Here is a 15812-nt window from a genome sequence, read left to right as displayed (position 1 = left end):
GAAACATCTCCCCCTTTTCCAAACTCTGCATTGTGGGAGCTCCGGTGAAACATGCTTTGGCCCTGTGATCCACAAGGCTGCCATTATTACCTATAATGTAATAAGCCAGGTGTCATATTTCATGTGTCAGAAGAACCCATGTTAAGCTAAAATACTGAATTGCTAATTTAGAAATTTCAAATAATTGAACTAAAAGTGTGATCTAAATGTCTTTTGATGGTGTTCTCTTTCTAAAATGAAATACTTATGTGTATGGCTCCTGAGTTCTGAGCTTAGACTCAGAACTAAGCACCTTTTATGGTCAGGCCCATAGTTCAGGATACTTCTCTCCCCTCTCTCCTCACTTAAAAAAAAAGTTATTAATATTACATGGTAGCCTTTGACTGCTTTCAGGTGCCATGCACACCCTCTTCTGGTCACTTCTAAGAAAACTTGATCAGTTAGGAAAGGAACTCTGTCAGCAGTAGTACAAATTTTGGTCCAAAAAAGGGAACTATCCTGGTAACAACTGAGAGGCAACCCTCCTTCCCCTTTGTGATCACCAAAACTTAATTTTTCATTATGAAAAGTAGTGAACCTATTATTTTCTAACAGATGAGTTTTCAGATTCCCTCCACTTCATTGTGATACAGTGACAAGGTCTGAGACAACCCCAGGCAAAGGGTTATCAGGTGAGGCTCAATAAATCCAGTCTCTGAGGCAATCAGTTCAGTCCCAGCAGATCTCACATTGCAGAAGACACGTGATGAGGGGAAGCCCTGCTTAGTTTGCACACACTGAGCATTTTGTGCTGACAACATAGAAGACATAGTGAATAAAAGCACAGACTTGACCACAGGACTGGGTTTGAATCCCAGTTCTGCTCATTCACCAGCTGTGGAAGCTTGGGCAAGTTACTTAACATTTCCATGATTATTTCATCATCTAAAAAGTGAGAAATTATAATAGTATTTCCTCATAGGGCTGCTGAGGATTAAATGAGTTAATATTGGGAAATGGCTTAGAACAATGTCTGGCACAGAGTAACTAGCATAAAAAGGAGAAGGGGGCTTCCCTGGTGGCGCAGTGGTTGAGAGTCTGCCTGCCAATGCGGGGGACATGGGTTCGAGCCCTGGTCTGGGAGGATCCCGCATGCCGCGGAGCGACTGGGCCCGTGGGCCACAATTGCTGAGCCTGCGCGTCTGGAGCCTGTGCTCCGCAGCGGGAGAGGCCGCGATGGTGAGAGGCCCGCGCACCGCGATGAAGAGTGGCCCCCGCTTGCCACAACTAGAGAAAGCCCTCGCACAGAAACGAAGACCCAACACAGCCATAAATAAATAAATAAATTAATTAAAATTTAAAAAAAAAAAAAAAGGAGAAGGAATTGGTAAGAGCCTTTTCCTAACACTAAGATGGTCTCTGGTGAGATGGTTAGACCCATGCCACAGATCACACCAACCACAGAGATTTTTACTAGCTACTCCTTCCTGCAGATTTTACCTTCTTTGGGCAAAGCCATGGGAGCACTAAGGGATACCACAAGCTGGACTCTTTTTTCTCTATCCTACATGTTGGGCAAGTCAGGAATTCCTCAAGCACCTATTCTGAAATGATAGACTACATTTCAATAATCATTTTATTAGTTACAGAAGAATTTCCACTAGTATTTACATAGTGCAAAAAAGCTGTTATTACCCCTATAATGTGATATAGCAATCATCCTTCATACAGCAAAAGACCTATCAAGATGAAAATCCCTTCATGTTATAATTCACACTAACTTTGCTAGTTTTTAATTAGAGCATTACAATTAAGACAGTAAATTATAAATTCATGTGGTATATTTAGAAATTAAATTACAAAATAATACAAATCCTCTTAAGGTGTGATGTGCCAACAAAGTTTAAATTTTTATCATTAATTAGAATTCAGATTTCAGATTAGGCAAACAGTTTGGCTGATTCTGTGATGTGTGTAAAGGTTGGAAGGAACAAGGGAGGAAGAACATAAATTATTTCACAAAAAAATTTTTAAATCAAAAAAAGATAAAGTGTTTAAATGGATAAGTTAATGTTCTACTTTGTTGACACAACATAAAGTAAATACTTAAATGACAGGTTTTTTTTTTTAAGCAAACAGCAGCTTTACAAACACTAATACTTCTTTATATATATATTAAAGTAACAATGTGTTAGGATTGAACAGTTTTGTGTTAAAGAGTTGAAAAATGAATGTGGAGCTCACTACTCATTTGCACACTGTAATTCCCACCCCACCCACCTCCCCCAGCTTATTAAGAAATAAGACAATTACATTATTTGGATATTAATTTCTCAATATTTGAACTATGTGAATTCCTTTTGACTAATTCTTTTCCAAATACTGGAAGCATATAAAATACCATCTCTGCAAAAATGACGTCCAGTCAGAGCCTTTAAAATCTTTTCAATGTATAACACATTTTTTCCCACGTTTAGTCAAAAGAAATATATTACAACATTTACAAACATATTTAAACCAAAAGTTAAGCTAATATGAACACTGTCTCTTGAGAAGTAATCTTCACAGCAAACAAACTTACTGAAGCAGAAATCTAGTTTTGGGAGTGCAATTCATATTTTAATTCATATATTTATGTATTGAAATAGAAATCTAATATTAATTATTGCCAGTAAAACAACCTCTACACATGAAGAAAAAAATCACTATGGTTTTTATTTCTTGTGATGATGAACCTTTATTCTTAGCATTAGATCTCTCTAGATCTCCAAAGAGCTACTCACCCCAGATCCAAAAAACACTTTCCTAATTTTCACACCTCTGCCTGCATATAATATACACAAATTCCAGAATTTATCAAAAGGAAACGAATTATAAAGACATTATCAATACCTATTTAAGCATATGTTCTACACAGTAGCATTTCCTTTAATAAATTTTGGGTTGTCCTCTAGAGGTGACCTGTCTCATATAAAAAAGGCCATGGTCCCTTGGGTTTGCTGGCAGAAGATACTGCACGTGCAAGAGCGTTTATCAAACACATAACTGAACACTTCTGAAGTCTATAGGAAAATTCAAAGTTATTGGTGTTCTGAAGATTTCTTCAACTTCCCTTTTGATACAAATGTCAAAAATCTAAAATGACAATTCTCATTCAGTAGAGATATAAAATATAAGAAACCTTTGAAAGCCACTTGTTACCTTAAGATCAAGAGTTATTTGAATCACTGACACCAAGCAAAGGAAATTTACACCATTAAAAAGTATGCAAAATTTTTCAATATACTTTTGAGATTGTCAGTAGTTCAAAACCTCTATCATTTCTTTAAACCAACTAACACTTCCAAATGTACAGAGACAGTAGGATCTGCCACATATAAATCCATGATTACTATTTCAGAGGCTTCATTCCTTACAAGCTACATACCTTTAAGTACTGGATACTTTGTGCCTAAGAAGTCTATACTGAAGAACAGTTTAGACAGGACAGTACAATAACGTCCCCTTTTAGCACACTAATAAAGTTGATAGACTGACATTTCCTACACAGCAATGCTCCTAAGCTTTCACAATTCACAAATAACTAAGTCATCAACCAAGAATCTGGTCTCTCCAGTAATTAAATGTTGGGATGATCAATAAATACATCAATACTAGAACAGTAGTCCCAATGCATTCAGTAAAGAATCTGCCCAATTCTTCCCTCTCACCTCTGTGAGGCAAAGCTCTGCCCCATAAAACCTGGGCAGGGAAAATACCCCTCCCTCTTCAGTTCTGTGCCTGCTTATCGGAGTTGGAAGTGTAAAGCTGGCATGCATGTGTGTGTGTGTATGCAGACACGTGTGTTGGTTAACTGGAGGTGGTGGGTGGTTGGAGGGAAGACAGAAGAATAGGTAATTTGTAATTCTCCCACCATTATAAACTTGCAGAGGTCACTACCAGGTGGTGACTGACTAGCAAAACATTTAGCTCAGTAACTTTAACTTCGCCCAAGGAGGTACAAACATTCCAGGAGAAGGGTAGAGATAAATAACAGTGATAAAGAATTAATACCTGTGCCTATCTCCACACTCTAAAATCATCTAACAGTTTCAGCACAATTAGAACTTTCTCTTTTCTTCAAAACTTCCTCTTCCAAACCTTGATTATCAGGATACACGTTACAATTGCATAAAGTTCCTTTCCCTGACTCCCGTCAGTAACTGTGGTCAGTGTTAGCTGGCAGGTGCTCAAGGTTAGGAACAAAATATTTTTCTTAAAAGGTGCAACGGTTTTTCACTCAGGACAAGTATGAATACCCAATCAGATCCATATTTTAAGTCCAGAGAATCCCAAATCAGAAGTATGCAGGAGAACACACCAGTATAAGACTCTGCTTCTGGGTAGTTTACAACTAAGTGCTGCAGTCATACAACCGGTTACAATTATTCACCTGTCAAAATTTGCCTAATTTTATGCAAATACAACTATGTACAAGAGCATTCCTGAGGTAAGTAAGAAGCAAATGTGAAACAGAACCCAGAACGTCCTATCATGGGTGACTTCTCACTATTAAAGACAACATATCTAACTTTCCACAAATAAGGCCAGCTCTAATCTACCATGGTGGCTCCTTTGCTAGCCTAAGTATTGGAGGCTCTGTCTTAGCCTGTCCCAACTTTAATCAATTACCATGATCAGTGACTTCTGAAATAAGCATTTGTGGACTAAATAAAAGTTGCATCCATTTTTAATACAGAACACTTCGTGAACTTAGTTACCCTCAGCCATTTTTTTAGTTTTCTAACTCTACCTCCAGTTCTTTTTTAAAGAAGCCCAAACAACTTTTTGGTCAGACAAATTAAGAGTATAGGACGTGTAGTCCTGAAGCAAACATTGGTAACTGCTCCTTTCCTTAGAACCTTAACCTTTAACTTTCAAAATGACTAAATAGGCATTTTAAATTTACTTTCTTTAAAACCTGGTCTTCTTTTTTAATCGTTATTTTCCATAACAAAATAAGCTGAAACAATTCTGAATTTTCCGTACAGTTCTTAGAAAGATACTTAGATGCTGATTAAAAGCTAAGCTATGGATCATAACAAGTAAAAGACAGCTACAAAAATATTTGTCAGGAATTAAATACATATATTAAATACTGGACAGTGCAAAACGTTGAGATGAAGCATGGAAGATAATGGCTGCAACCCTTACATAGTTGGAGATAGATAGCTGACATTTCCTGAGTTATAGATTTGGGGGCGTATAATTAGAATCAGAGTGCTCCTTGTGCAGCGAGCTGCAGTTGCTGGGCTTCTGCTGTTCCTGACTTGCTTGATGGTCAGTAGTCCAGGCCTCGCTATCCATCCCTGGCTCTAGCACCTCAGCAGCCTCTGCTTCCTCTTCCCCACTTTGCTCTGCATTGTCTTCCTCAGAACCATTAAGGGTTTTTCCAAGCTGAAGAGTTTCCATCGTTCTCTGAGTCTCAGAGACCCAAGACTCAATTCTACTATTGAGCTGCACTTCTACAGATATGGGTTCATGAGTATAATCTTCCTCCTCCTCCTCATCTTCATCATCCTCTTCTTCCAGCATGCCAGGCACAAGAGTGCTGGTGGTGCTGGTGATGGAGGAATTCAAAAGATCCCGGCCACTGCCATCCAAAGAGCCGGTCTCTGTACTCTGCTGTGAGGCCCATTCCAGGTCATCTGGCTTCACTTCCTCTTTATCACTCACTGTTGATTTTCCAGGGTTTGTAGCTGAGGTAGTACTGCCTGCAGCCACTGATGATGGCTGTTTACCAACAGGGGCTGTGTCAAATGGAAGTTTACTGGGTTTTTCAGATGTGCTGTGCTTACAAGAAACTTCTCTCTCATTTTCTGATGTTTCCAATGCATCTGAAGTTTCCACCATGTTTCTCCAATTTGTTTCTGCAAATATCAAACAGATTTTTTAAAAACCAGAACACTGTTTCAGAATCATGCAACTCTTAAAAGAGAGAAGAACAAACTACAGAAATCTGTTGGCTCACCAACTGACTGGAATGTTATAAATGGAAAACAGTTCTCAAATTTTTTGCTTCTCAAAAAAACCCAGCATATTTAACATAAAGAAACAAAGAGGCCAAAATAAGTATATTAATGCTTCAGAATGCAAAAGATCTAATACTAACAGGAGCTCACTGACTCTAATATATAAAATCCATGTATTCATAAAAATCAATGAATTGCCTAACTTTTTTTGGCCCTGAAGTGTCCTGGGCTCAAGGATCCACAAGTCACAGATGGCAGAGCCAAGATGTCCATCAGAAAAAAAAAGAGAGAAAGAAATAGTTCTGATTTAACAGGCTTATATTGTGCTCCTTTAGCAAGTTAGAGCTGTCTTTTGGCCTGTAATGGAACTTGTGTTTCCATTTATAAGCAAAGATGCCATGCATGCACTTCTAATATTTGTGAAAATGTGTTTTATAACATATGTATGTTGCCTGGCTTACCAAGTGACTTTGAAGCCAAAAAATAATAAAGTGTTATTATATAATACAGTGGTGATCATCTAAATTATTTTTAACAACAGGTAGTCAGTTTAGAGCAAAAAATGTACTAGGAATCAGGAGATGAAGAAGAACAACTCTCCCACCTATTTTTTTGTGCGTTTTATTTTTTTTTCCATTTAATTTTTTTATCACCGAGGTATAATTGACATAAAACATTATATTATTACAGTTTCAGGTGTACAACATAATGATTCAGTATTTGCATATACTGAGAAATGATCACTACAAGAAGTCTAGTTAACATCCATCCCCATTAATAAATAATTACAAATTTTTTTTAAGATCTACCCTCTTAGCAACTTTCAAATACACGATACAATAATATTAATTGTAGTCACCATGCTGTACATTAGATCTCCAAGCCATATTTATTTTATAACTGGAAGGTGGTAACTTTTTACCCCCTTCACCAATTTCGCCCACCCCCAGCCCCCCCTGCCTCTGGCAACCACCAATCTGTTCTCTGTATCTATGCACTTCGGGAGTTTTCTCTGGGTTTTTTTGGTTTATGTTTTGTTTTGTTTTGTTTTGAAGATTCCACATATAAATGAGATGATACGGTGTTTGTCTTTCTTTTTCTGACTTATTTCACTTAGCATAATGCCCTCGAGGCTCATCCTTATTATCACAAATGGCAAGATTTCATTCTTTTTAATAGCTGAATAATATTCCACGGTGTGTGTGTGTGTGTGTGTGTGTGTGTATGTATATATATATATATATATATATATATATATATATATATATACACACACACACACCACATCTTCTTTATACACTGATCTTCTTTACCCATTTATCCGTCAATGGACATTAAGTTGTTTCCATATCTTGGTTATTGTAAATAATGCTGCAATAAACATGGGGGGTGAATACCTCTTTTTTGAGCTAGTGTTTTTGTTTTCTTCAGATAAATACACAGGAGTGGAATTGCTCGATCATACGGTAGTTCTCATCTTAATATTTTGAGGAACCTCCATATTGTTTTCCTTAGTGGCTGCACCAACTTACATTCCCATGAGTAGTGCACAAGGGTTCCCTTTGCTCCACATCCTTGCAAACATCTGTTATTTTTCATCTTTTTGATAACAGCCAACTAACAGGTTGTGAGCTGATATTTCATTGTGGATTTGATTGGCATTTCTCTGATGACTGGTGATGTTGAGCATCTTTTCATGTACCTGTTGGTCGTCTGTGTGTCTTTCTTTGGAAAAATGTCTATTCAGATCCTCTGCCCAATTTTAAATCGGATTTTTTTTTTGCTATTGAGTTGTATGAGTTCTTTATATATTTTGGTTATTAATCCCTCATCAGATACATGATTTGCAAATATATTTTCTCCCATTCAGTAGGTTGCCTTTTCATTTTGTTGATGGTTTCCTTTGCTGTACAAAAGCTGTTTGATTCGGTGTAGTCCCACTTATTTTTGCCTTTTCTTAAAAAATAAAAATCCCCTTCTATTTACATTGTAGCTGCTACTTGCATTTTACAGGCATAATGATCAAGCTGTAGTGATAAAGCAAGCCTATTCATACAAATATAGTTAACTTGATTGCCCCCTATCAATCATATATTGCTACAGACCATATTTTGGCCACCTGGAATCAGGGTGCATGGTTTGGGAAAAAAACCTTCCTTTCCTGCAGCTACTTCAAATGTAGAACAGGTCTTTCCACTTGCATTCCTACCTCATGACAAAAAATCTAGTCGTCCTACTTTATTCTCATTCTCAGTTAATAACATCCTTTTCAGTCTCAAAGCAGAAGAAACCTTATAGTAATCCTTGATCCTATCTTTCTCCCTTACTATATCCCTTCATTCCATTGAACTCATAACTATACCATGTCATTTCGAGCCCCAAAACTATTAAATTTGGCCACTACTGCCTTAGCTCAAGCCTCCTTTACCTTGCTGTACATCTACTATATCTTTCTAATTGGTTTTGTGAATTGATCACATCACTGTCTAACTGGCTTTTTATTACCCTAGTAATCCAAACTCCTTAGTTTAGTAACCAAGCCCTTCATAATCTATCCTTCTGGTCCCATTCATTTTAACTCCCAGCCATGCATTCCATGCTCAAGGTCACTTTGAATTCTCACTGCTCACAGAAGTCATACCCTTTCTGTTTACAATTCTTTGCTTTGCATAAGCTGTTCTTTCTGGATGAGATGTGTTTTCCTCCTTTACCCTTCACACTCCTACTCATTCTTGACAACCACCTTTAAACGTCAGTTCCTTTGTGAAGCCTTTCCTGACTTTCCTAAGACCGTCACTAACCTGAACTCCCACAGCACTTTCTGCATATTTGGTTCAAAAGCATTTGTTTTTTGTTTTCTGTTCTACTCCCTCCTCCCTACTCATTCCCCCTCATCTCTGTGTTCCTGTGGCTCGCATACAGTATGTGCTGGGAAAATAAGCCTTTACAGTAAATGAAAATTTTCACCCATATATTTAATTACGCAGAAAATAACTTTCAAAAGCCATACAATTTACAAAATTTAGGTACACATATTTCCTTCTGACAGCTTTTTTCCTCTTTCAAAAGTACTATAAGAATTCATGTGGGGTCTTAGAAAAAGTCCCACCTCTCCCTTGACAGTGAGTCAAAGGAACAGGAAAAAGAAAGGTGGTCAGAAGACTGAGCAGGGATGATCTCTCTCCAGGCTCTGTCTTGGGCATTCAGCTACTAGGTAGGTGAGCTGAAAGCCAGACAGGTCCTTTGTAAAGGAAAGGGAGATATGACCTTGGAAGCAGAGACAAGGGACTCTGTGATTAGCCATCAAGAGACCTGTCACAACGATCAAAGAGCCACTGAGGTCACAAATCCACGGGGAGGGTCCAGGCTCCCACCTTAAAGTAACAGGTGAAGCTTGATCAACAACTAATGAGCACACAAACACATAACTGTGATGGGGAGAAACAAAGCGAGTATGAAAATGCCGTCTTTGGTTGGAGGAGCGGGCAGGGGATGGGAGGGGGTTGGGCTGAATACAGGAGTCTAAAGCCAGAATAGCACATCAAGAAGCCCACTTCTGCAGAAGGGATTAGGAAGCAATGTAAAGGCAGGGTCAAAGATCTCAACAAACCTGGAAATGCTACTGATCCAAACCTACCCTGATTCTGAATTGTTTCCTTTAGCAGAATTTAGTCAATAAAGCTGTTCTTTGCTTATTAACCCCTCTGTGCTTTCCTGTTTTGTTAGCTGGTTCTTTGTGAAACTACCTTTTCAACTTTCACAACACTAGTTGGTTTGTCAAGAGGATGAGGTGTGTGTATTTCTCCCTTCAGTCAGTACACAGAGGGAAGCTGCCCATCTTTAGATAGCTGTATACAGTAGAGGAACACAGAGATGAGTTCAAGACCCTACAGAAGAAGGTGTGGTGGCAGGGAACGAGCCGGAAACTCAAGACAGATAGAGGTAGTCCTCCCCTCACAAGTGGTTACTGAAAACCTACCGTATGGTCCTACTGGAAATTCATTCAACACACAAGGAATTCACATTACACTGGCTAAGAATTCTAGAGTCAAACTTAGCAGCTGTGTGACACTGGCAAGTTATTCACCTCACTTCATTTTAGTTCTCTCATCTGTAAAATGCAGTACAATATTTCTTATCTCCTAGGACTGCTCAGAGGATTAAATGTCTTAATAAAAGTGCCTAGAAGTGCCTAGTAAGAATTCAGTAAGTGAGCTATTATTATTATATGTCAAGTGCCCGTTAGGTGTCAGGTTTCTATCTCAAAGAACGTACTGCTTAGTTGGGATTTATGTTTGAAACTATTTGTTTCACGTAAGTATGACAAAATTGAGACTCAGCTCTGGGGGAAAGAAAACATAAGCAAAGAAAACAATTACGGTGTACACAAAGAACAGTAAGACTGAACTATCATAGGAACCTTTCTATTCTACCAATGTTTAGCATCCCTTTCCCAGCTTTGTTTTCTCTTTAAACTGTGGAAATCACAAGAAAACATTTGAGAGATCCTGCACCAGAATGGCATGGGAGACACTATTTGTTGTCTACCTAACAGTCATTCCCCATTTTCTTCCTGGCTAACAGAACCCCCAAACTTGAGATGGACTTGAACACAGTCCCATGGGAGGAATTAAAATAGTTCTTAGACTATCATGACTATCCCATTCCCCTTTGCCAAATATTCTCTTGCCCACATCTCCCTTGCAGCTAAAAGCAGTCACATGGTCGGCTCTGGCCAAATGAAACAAAAGGCAAAGTCTTCGGAAAATTGTTTCCTTCACTGATAAAAAGAGCACACTGCTTGAACCTCCTGCCTGAACTGCTGTGATGCCCAGGGCCACTGCAGCCATTTATGAACATGAGATGATAAGCACAAGAATAAGAAGCCACAGGCTGAAAACGGAAGAACAGAAAAAAGGAAAGAACTAGGGACATTGACAACATTGTGAAATAATTAAATATCCTAATTTCTCAGGCCACATTAGCGGGTTTTATGTCTGTTGTCGAATACACCTGATACTGACAGAGTAACTTTGTGCTTTACTCTCAAAGCAAATTATTTATGATTATTTCCACTTATTTTGTTGGCATCCTCATAAATCAGATCATAGGCCAGAATCTTTAAGGTTCTGTGTAAATCCCTTCTTAGAATTCAGCCATTATCTCACAAAACTTTAGCTCTGAATGAAACCTCATACATGATCTAGACAAACCCTCCTCACTTTACTGAAGACAAATCTGAGGCTCAGAAATTAATCAATTATGCCTAAATACCCTAGGCAGAGCGTGGAAAAGCCAAGGCTTCAATCTTTGAACACTTTAAATCTGGTGCTTTTCTGAAAACATCTTCTAAGTCTTTGAGAGGTTCTTTTTATAACTTTTCTTTTTATGTGCCCAAATGAAGATCACAGTCATTTATTTCCCCAAACCCACAGCTTTAGGAATTTATCTTGCAGTTTACCTTTGAGATCTGGCATATCACTATATAGAGAACTGATTTCATTTACAAAGTTGGCCCTTTATCTTCTTTACTTTCAACTAGTATCACTTTAGCCAAAGAAACATCTCTGCCTCTAAGCCAGAATCACCTTTCCCTGACCAACAGTTTCTGAAAGGTGCACAATAACTTGTTAGTTGCCTCTGGTCTACAGCTTTGTCAAAAGCATTCCAAACATTTAACTACAATCACAGACAAGGACAGCAGGAAAGAGAAGTGTGGGAAGGAAGGAAGAAAATGATGACTCAGTTTTTCACATGTTACATTTTAGGTGGCAACAAGCTATTTGATAAACTTTCAGATAAGACTAAAAAGAGAAAAGAAAAACAAGAAGCCAAGGTGAAAGAGGTGGCTGCACTATTTTTCCTAGAATTTATTTATTTACTTAGTGATAGGTCAGAAGAATGGTACATTTGGCTTTTTAAATCCCTTTGGGATTTTTTTTTTTTTTCTTTTTAAGATTTTGGAAATGTGACTAATTTCAGGGTCTCACAGAAACTCTCAGCCCCAAATATTCTAACTTTCAATGGACATGTTTAATGCAATTTTTATACCAAAAATGTGAGCAAAATTTGAATAATCAAGAAGATAAAAACAAAAGGTAGCATGGAAAGTCATTTTTAAAATGACATTCATCATTAAATTACTTCAAACTTTCAGTCATTTAAAATGGTATGTAATAACTTACCATACTCCTTTTCATTTACTTCAGAGATGGGTTCAGAAATAACACTGCAGAAAGAAATGGCGCTTGCTGCAGAGGGATTCCGAGAATGCCCCATGTGGTGTGGCACCTTTTTCACGTTCTTCAAGGCTTCCTCGGCTTGCTCCTGTTCCATTGCTGCAACCATATCTTTATATGCTTTCCTGGCTTCTTCAGTGAGTTCTACTAACTTATTAAACAGGCTCTAAAAAGAAAGAGATTTTGCGCAGTCCATTTTTTGTTATACTCTTTATTACTATCATTAGCAATAAATACCTCTACTGCTTCAGGATTGGATACACTTTCTATCAGCACAAAATCCAAATGGTATGCAAACCACAGAACCTTATAAAATACTCTGTAACTTACATATATTGTTCATTTAATTCTCACAAGTCTGAGGCAACTTCTTGATTCAGTACTAGCCACTAAATATGCTATATTAAACTTCTTACACAGTTTATCAATTCAACAACTGCACCCTTTAGCATGTGGCACTATAGTGGGTACAAAGACCACTGGAACCATCCCTCTGCTCTCAAGGAACCTTCCATATGGCTGAAAGGAGAGGACAGGAGACAATGATGATTCAGGGGACAATACCTTAAATGCCTTGAGAGGTACAAAGTGGTTTAGCTTTGGGAGGAAACATCTAACTGCTGGGCATCAGTGAAGAATTCATAAAGGAATATGACACCTGATGTAGGCCTTGAAAATCTGGTATAGTTTTGAGGAGTGGAGATAGTACATTCTTAGCCAAGCATGCAAAACCATAAACCAAGGTACAGACTTAGTAAAGTTCAAGGCATGTTTGGGGAGCAGTGAAGAATCTTATATGGGTTCGAATATAAGGGAATGAGTGTATGCAGGGTGATATCAAAGGATGCAGAAGCAGATGGCAGTCTCCACAGGAATGAAAAGTTCCCTATCATGTTTGCTTGTTAAAAGAACTCTTTACAAGAAGACCAAAAAGAAGTAAGTGATGGTATGGCTAGCTGCGGCCTTGAAAATGATGAAAGGCTAATTATAAAAATAGAATAAAGAACCTGGAAATAGAATGTGGAGTTAACCAGAAGTTCTTCCATCAGCAAAACAGAATGAACATGAATGGAATTAATAATCCCAGTGAAACTGTAAATGACAGAGCACATTTGTGTTAATAAATGGCAAAATTCTTTAGGCATTAAAGCTGTACTTCAATAACTATGACGTCTCACGATGTCTAAAGAAAACTGAAGTTTTCACAGTCACCCGAAAGACAACCAAAGAATGACTTTTAGTGATTCTTACACCACAATTCAACACAATTCAACATTCTACTCCTGTTTAATGTCTTGATTTAGTATCAGAATGCAACATACCCACATATTAAGTAAAAAATTTCAGATGGTAAATATGACCTGGCCACCTGTAAGAATATGTTTAATTATATATATAAAATTATGTTTTCAGACAAGGGAGAAAAAGTATAGCACAATTTTTTTTTCTTAACAAGGCACTGTCATTTAAATATAAACCATAAAAACATGAATGCATGGCAAACGTGTCATATTACTATGGAATAATGTATCTCTAAAAACTAAACTTAAGCAGGAAAAACATAAGTAGTGTGCTTTACCCAGCTGCAGTTTAAACTGTTTAAAGTACAATACAGGTACAATAAACACTGCTGCTAACTGTATTGATTTTTGAAAAGGGGTGGGTGCTAGTGGTATCAAAAATATATTCAGGATTTACTTATTTTTAAAAAGGAGGATGGATTCTGTTAAAAAAAGCCCCCATGAGTTACATGTAAGAGACTTCATAAATATTTGTTTGCAATGTTTAATAAACCATGCACTTAAGTGAAGCCAACAAAAAGAATATAGGCTTATGGATATGCAATTTTGGGATTAACATTGGTTTTACAATATAAATAAAACACAGAAACTGTTGGGAATAAAACAATATGCAAGAAGAAGAGAAAATAAAATTGAAGAGAGAAGCTATTAGGGAATAAAAGCGTTGAATATCAGGGTAAGGACAGAAAGCTTAATTCAAAGGTTAGCATGATTACATGGTAAATATAGGGTAGGTGCACTACCACATTACTATGAGTAGACACACTTGACAGTATATCAGCACTTCCTTTACGTCCATTTTATGAATGTGTTTTGGTTTAAACAATAACTTCCTACCTCAAAATGGAGAAGGCAAGAAAAGCAATGTACAAACAAAACTGCCAAACATTTTATAATATAATATCATACACATAACCTAATAAATATAGTTCAGTAAGAAATCAATACAATTAAAACCAAACATGTCCCCTTTTCCTGACCCTGATCCCATTCCTATTCCATAAACTCTAACAGTGAACAAAAGAGTACATTGTTATTATGTGTCTTTACCACAGAGCTACTTACCACCCAAATTCTCACATGTAGTTTAACACTAACAGGCAGATAACACATCTACCATACAAATAATTAAACAAACATTTATTACCTGCTCATCCTCGAGTAATGTAAAAGGTTTTCAGGGATATAAAGACAAGGGAAATCAAAGAGGAAATCAAAAAATACTTAGAAACAAATGACAATGAAAACAGGACAACCCAAAACCTATGGGATGCAGCAAAAGCAGTTCTAAGAGGGAAGTTTATAGAAATACAATTCTACCTCAAGAAACAAGAAACATCTCAAATAAACAACTTAACCTTACACCTAAAGCAATTAGAGAAAGAAGAACAAAAAAACCCCCAAAGATAGCAAAAGGAAAGAAATCATAAAGATCAGATCAGAAATAAATGAAAAAAAAAAAAGAAGGAAAGAATAGCAAAGATCAATAAAACTAAAAGCTGGTTCTTTGAGAAGATAAACAAAATTGATAAACCATTAGCCACACTCATCAAGAAAAAAAAGGAGAAGACAAATCAACAGAATTAGAAATGAAAAAAGAGAAGTAACAACTGATACTGCAGAAATACAAAGGATCTTGAAAGATTACTGCAAGCAAATATATGCCAATAAAATGGACAATCTGGAAGAAATGGACAAATTCTTAGAAAAGCACAACCTTCTGAGACTGACCAGGAAGAAATAGAAAATATATACAGACCAATCACAAGCACTGAAATTGAAACTGTGATTAAAAATCTTCCAACAAACAAAAGCCCAGGACCAGATGGCTTCACAGGTGAATTCTATCAAACATTTACAGACAGCTAACACCTATCCTTCTCAAACTCTTCCAAAGTATAGCAGAGGGAGGAACACTCCCAAACTCATTCTATGAGGCCACCACCAACCTGATACCAAAACCAGACAAAGATGTCACAAAGTAAGAAAACTACAGGCCAATATCACCAATGAACACAGATACAAAAATCCTCAACAAAACACTAGCAAACAGAATCCAACAGCACATTAAAAGGACCATACACCACGATCATGTGGGGTTTATCCCAGGAATGCAAGGATTCTTCAATATATGCAAATCAATCAATGTGACAAACGATATTAACAAACTGAAGGAGAAAAACCATATGATCATCTCAATAGATGCAGAGAAAGCTTTCGACAAAAATCAACATCCATTTGTGATAAAAACCCTCCAGAGAGTAAGCATAAAGGGAACTTAC

At 37.2% G+C, this 15812-nt stretch overlaps 1 protein-coding gene across 2 annotated transcripts in view; it reads right to left on the bottom strand.

The window, feature by feature from the left end:
• Positions 1-1601: 1601 nt before the first annotated feature.
• SECISBP2L (SECIS binding protein 2 like) overlaps positions 1602-15812 on the bottom strand; it is a 60774-nt gene continuing 46563 nt past the window's right edge. For both annotated transcript variants that reach the window (XM_082452998.1, XM_082452997.1), the window contains 2 exons: positions 12176-12395; positions 1602-5888 (listed from right to left, as the gene is read on the bottom strand). In XM_082452998.1, the coding sequence (XP_082309124.1) occupies positions 5206-5888; positions 12176-12395 (903 nt within the window). In that variant the 3' untranslated portion in view covers positions 1602-5205. The remainder of the gene's footprint in view (positions 5889-12175; positions 12396-15812) is intronic.

Source organism: Balaenoptera physalus (genome assembly GCF_965194825.1).
Source record: "Balaenoptera physalus genome assembly, chromosome: 2".
NCBI classification, from domain to species: domain Eukaryota; kingdom Metazoa; phylum Chordata; class Mammalia; order Artiodactyla; family Balaenopteridae; genus Balaenoptera; species Balaenoptera physalus.
Note: the sequence above shows the minus strand (reverse complement) of the source record. Positions and strands in the feature narration are given on the sequence as shown.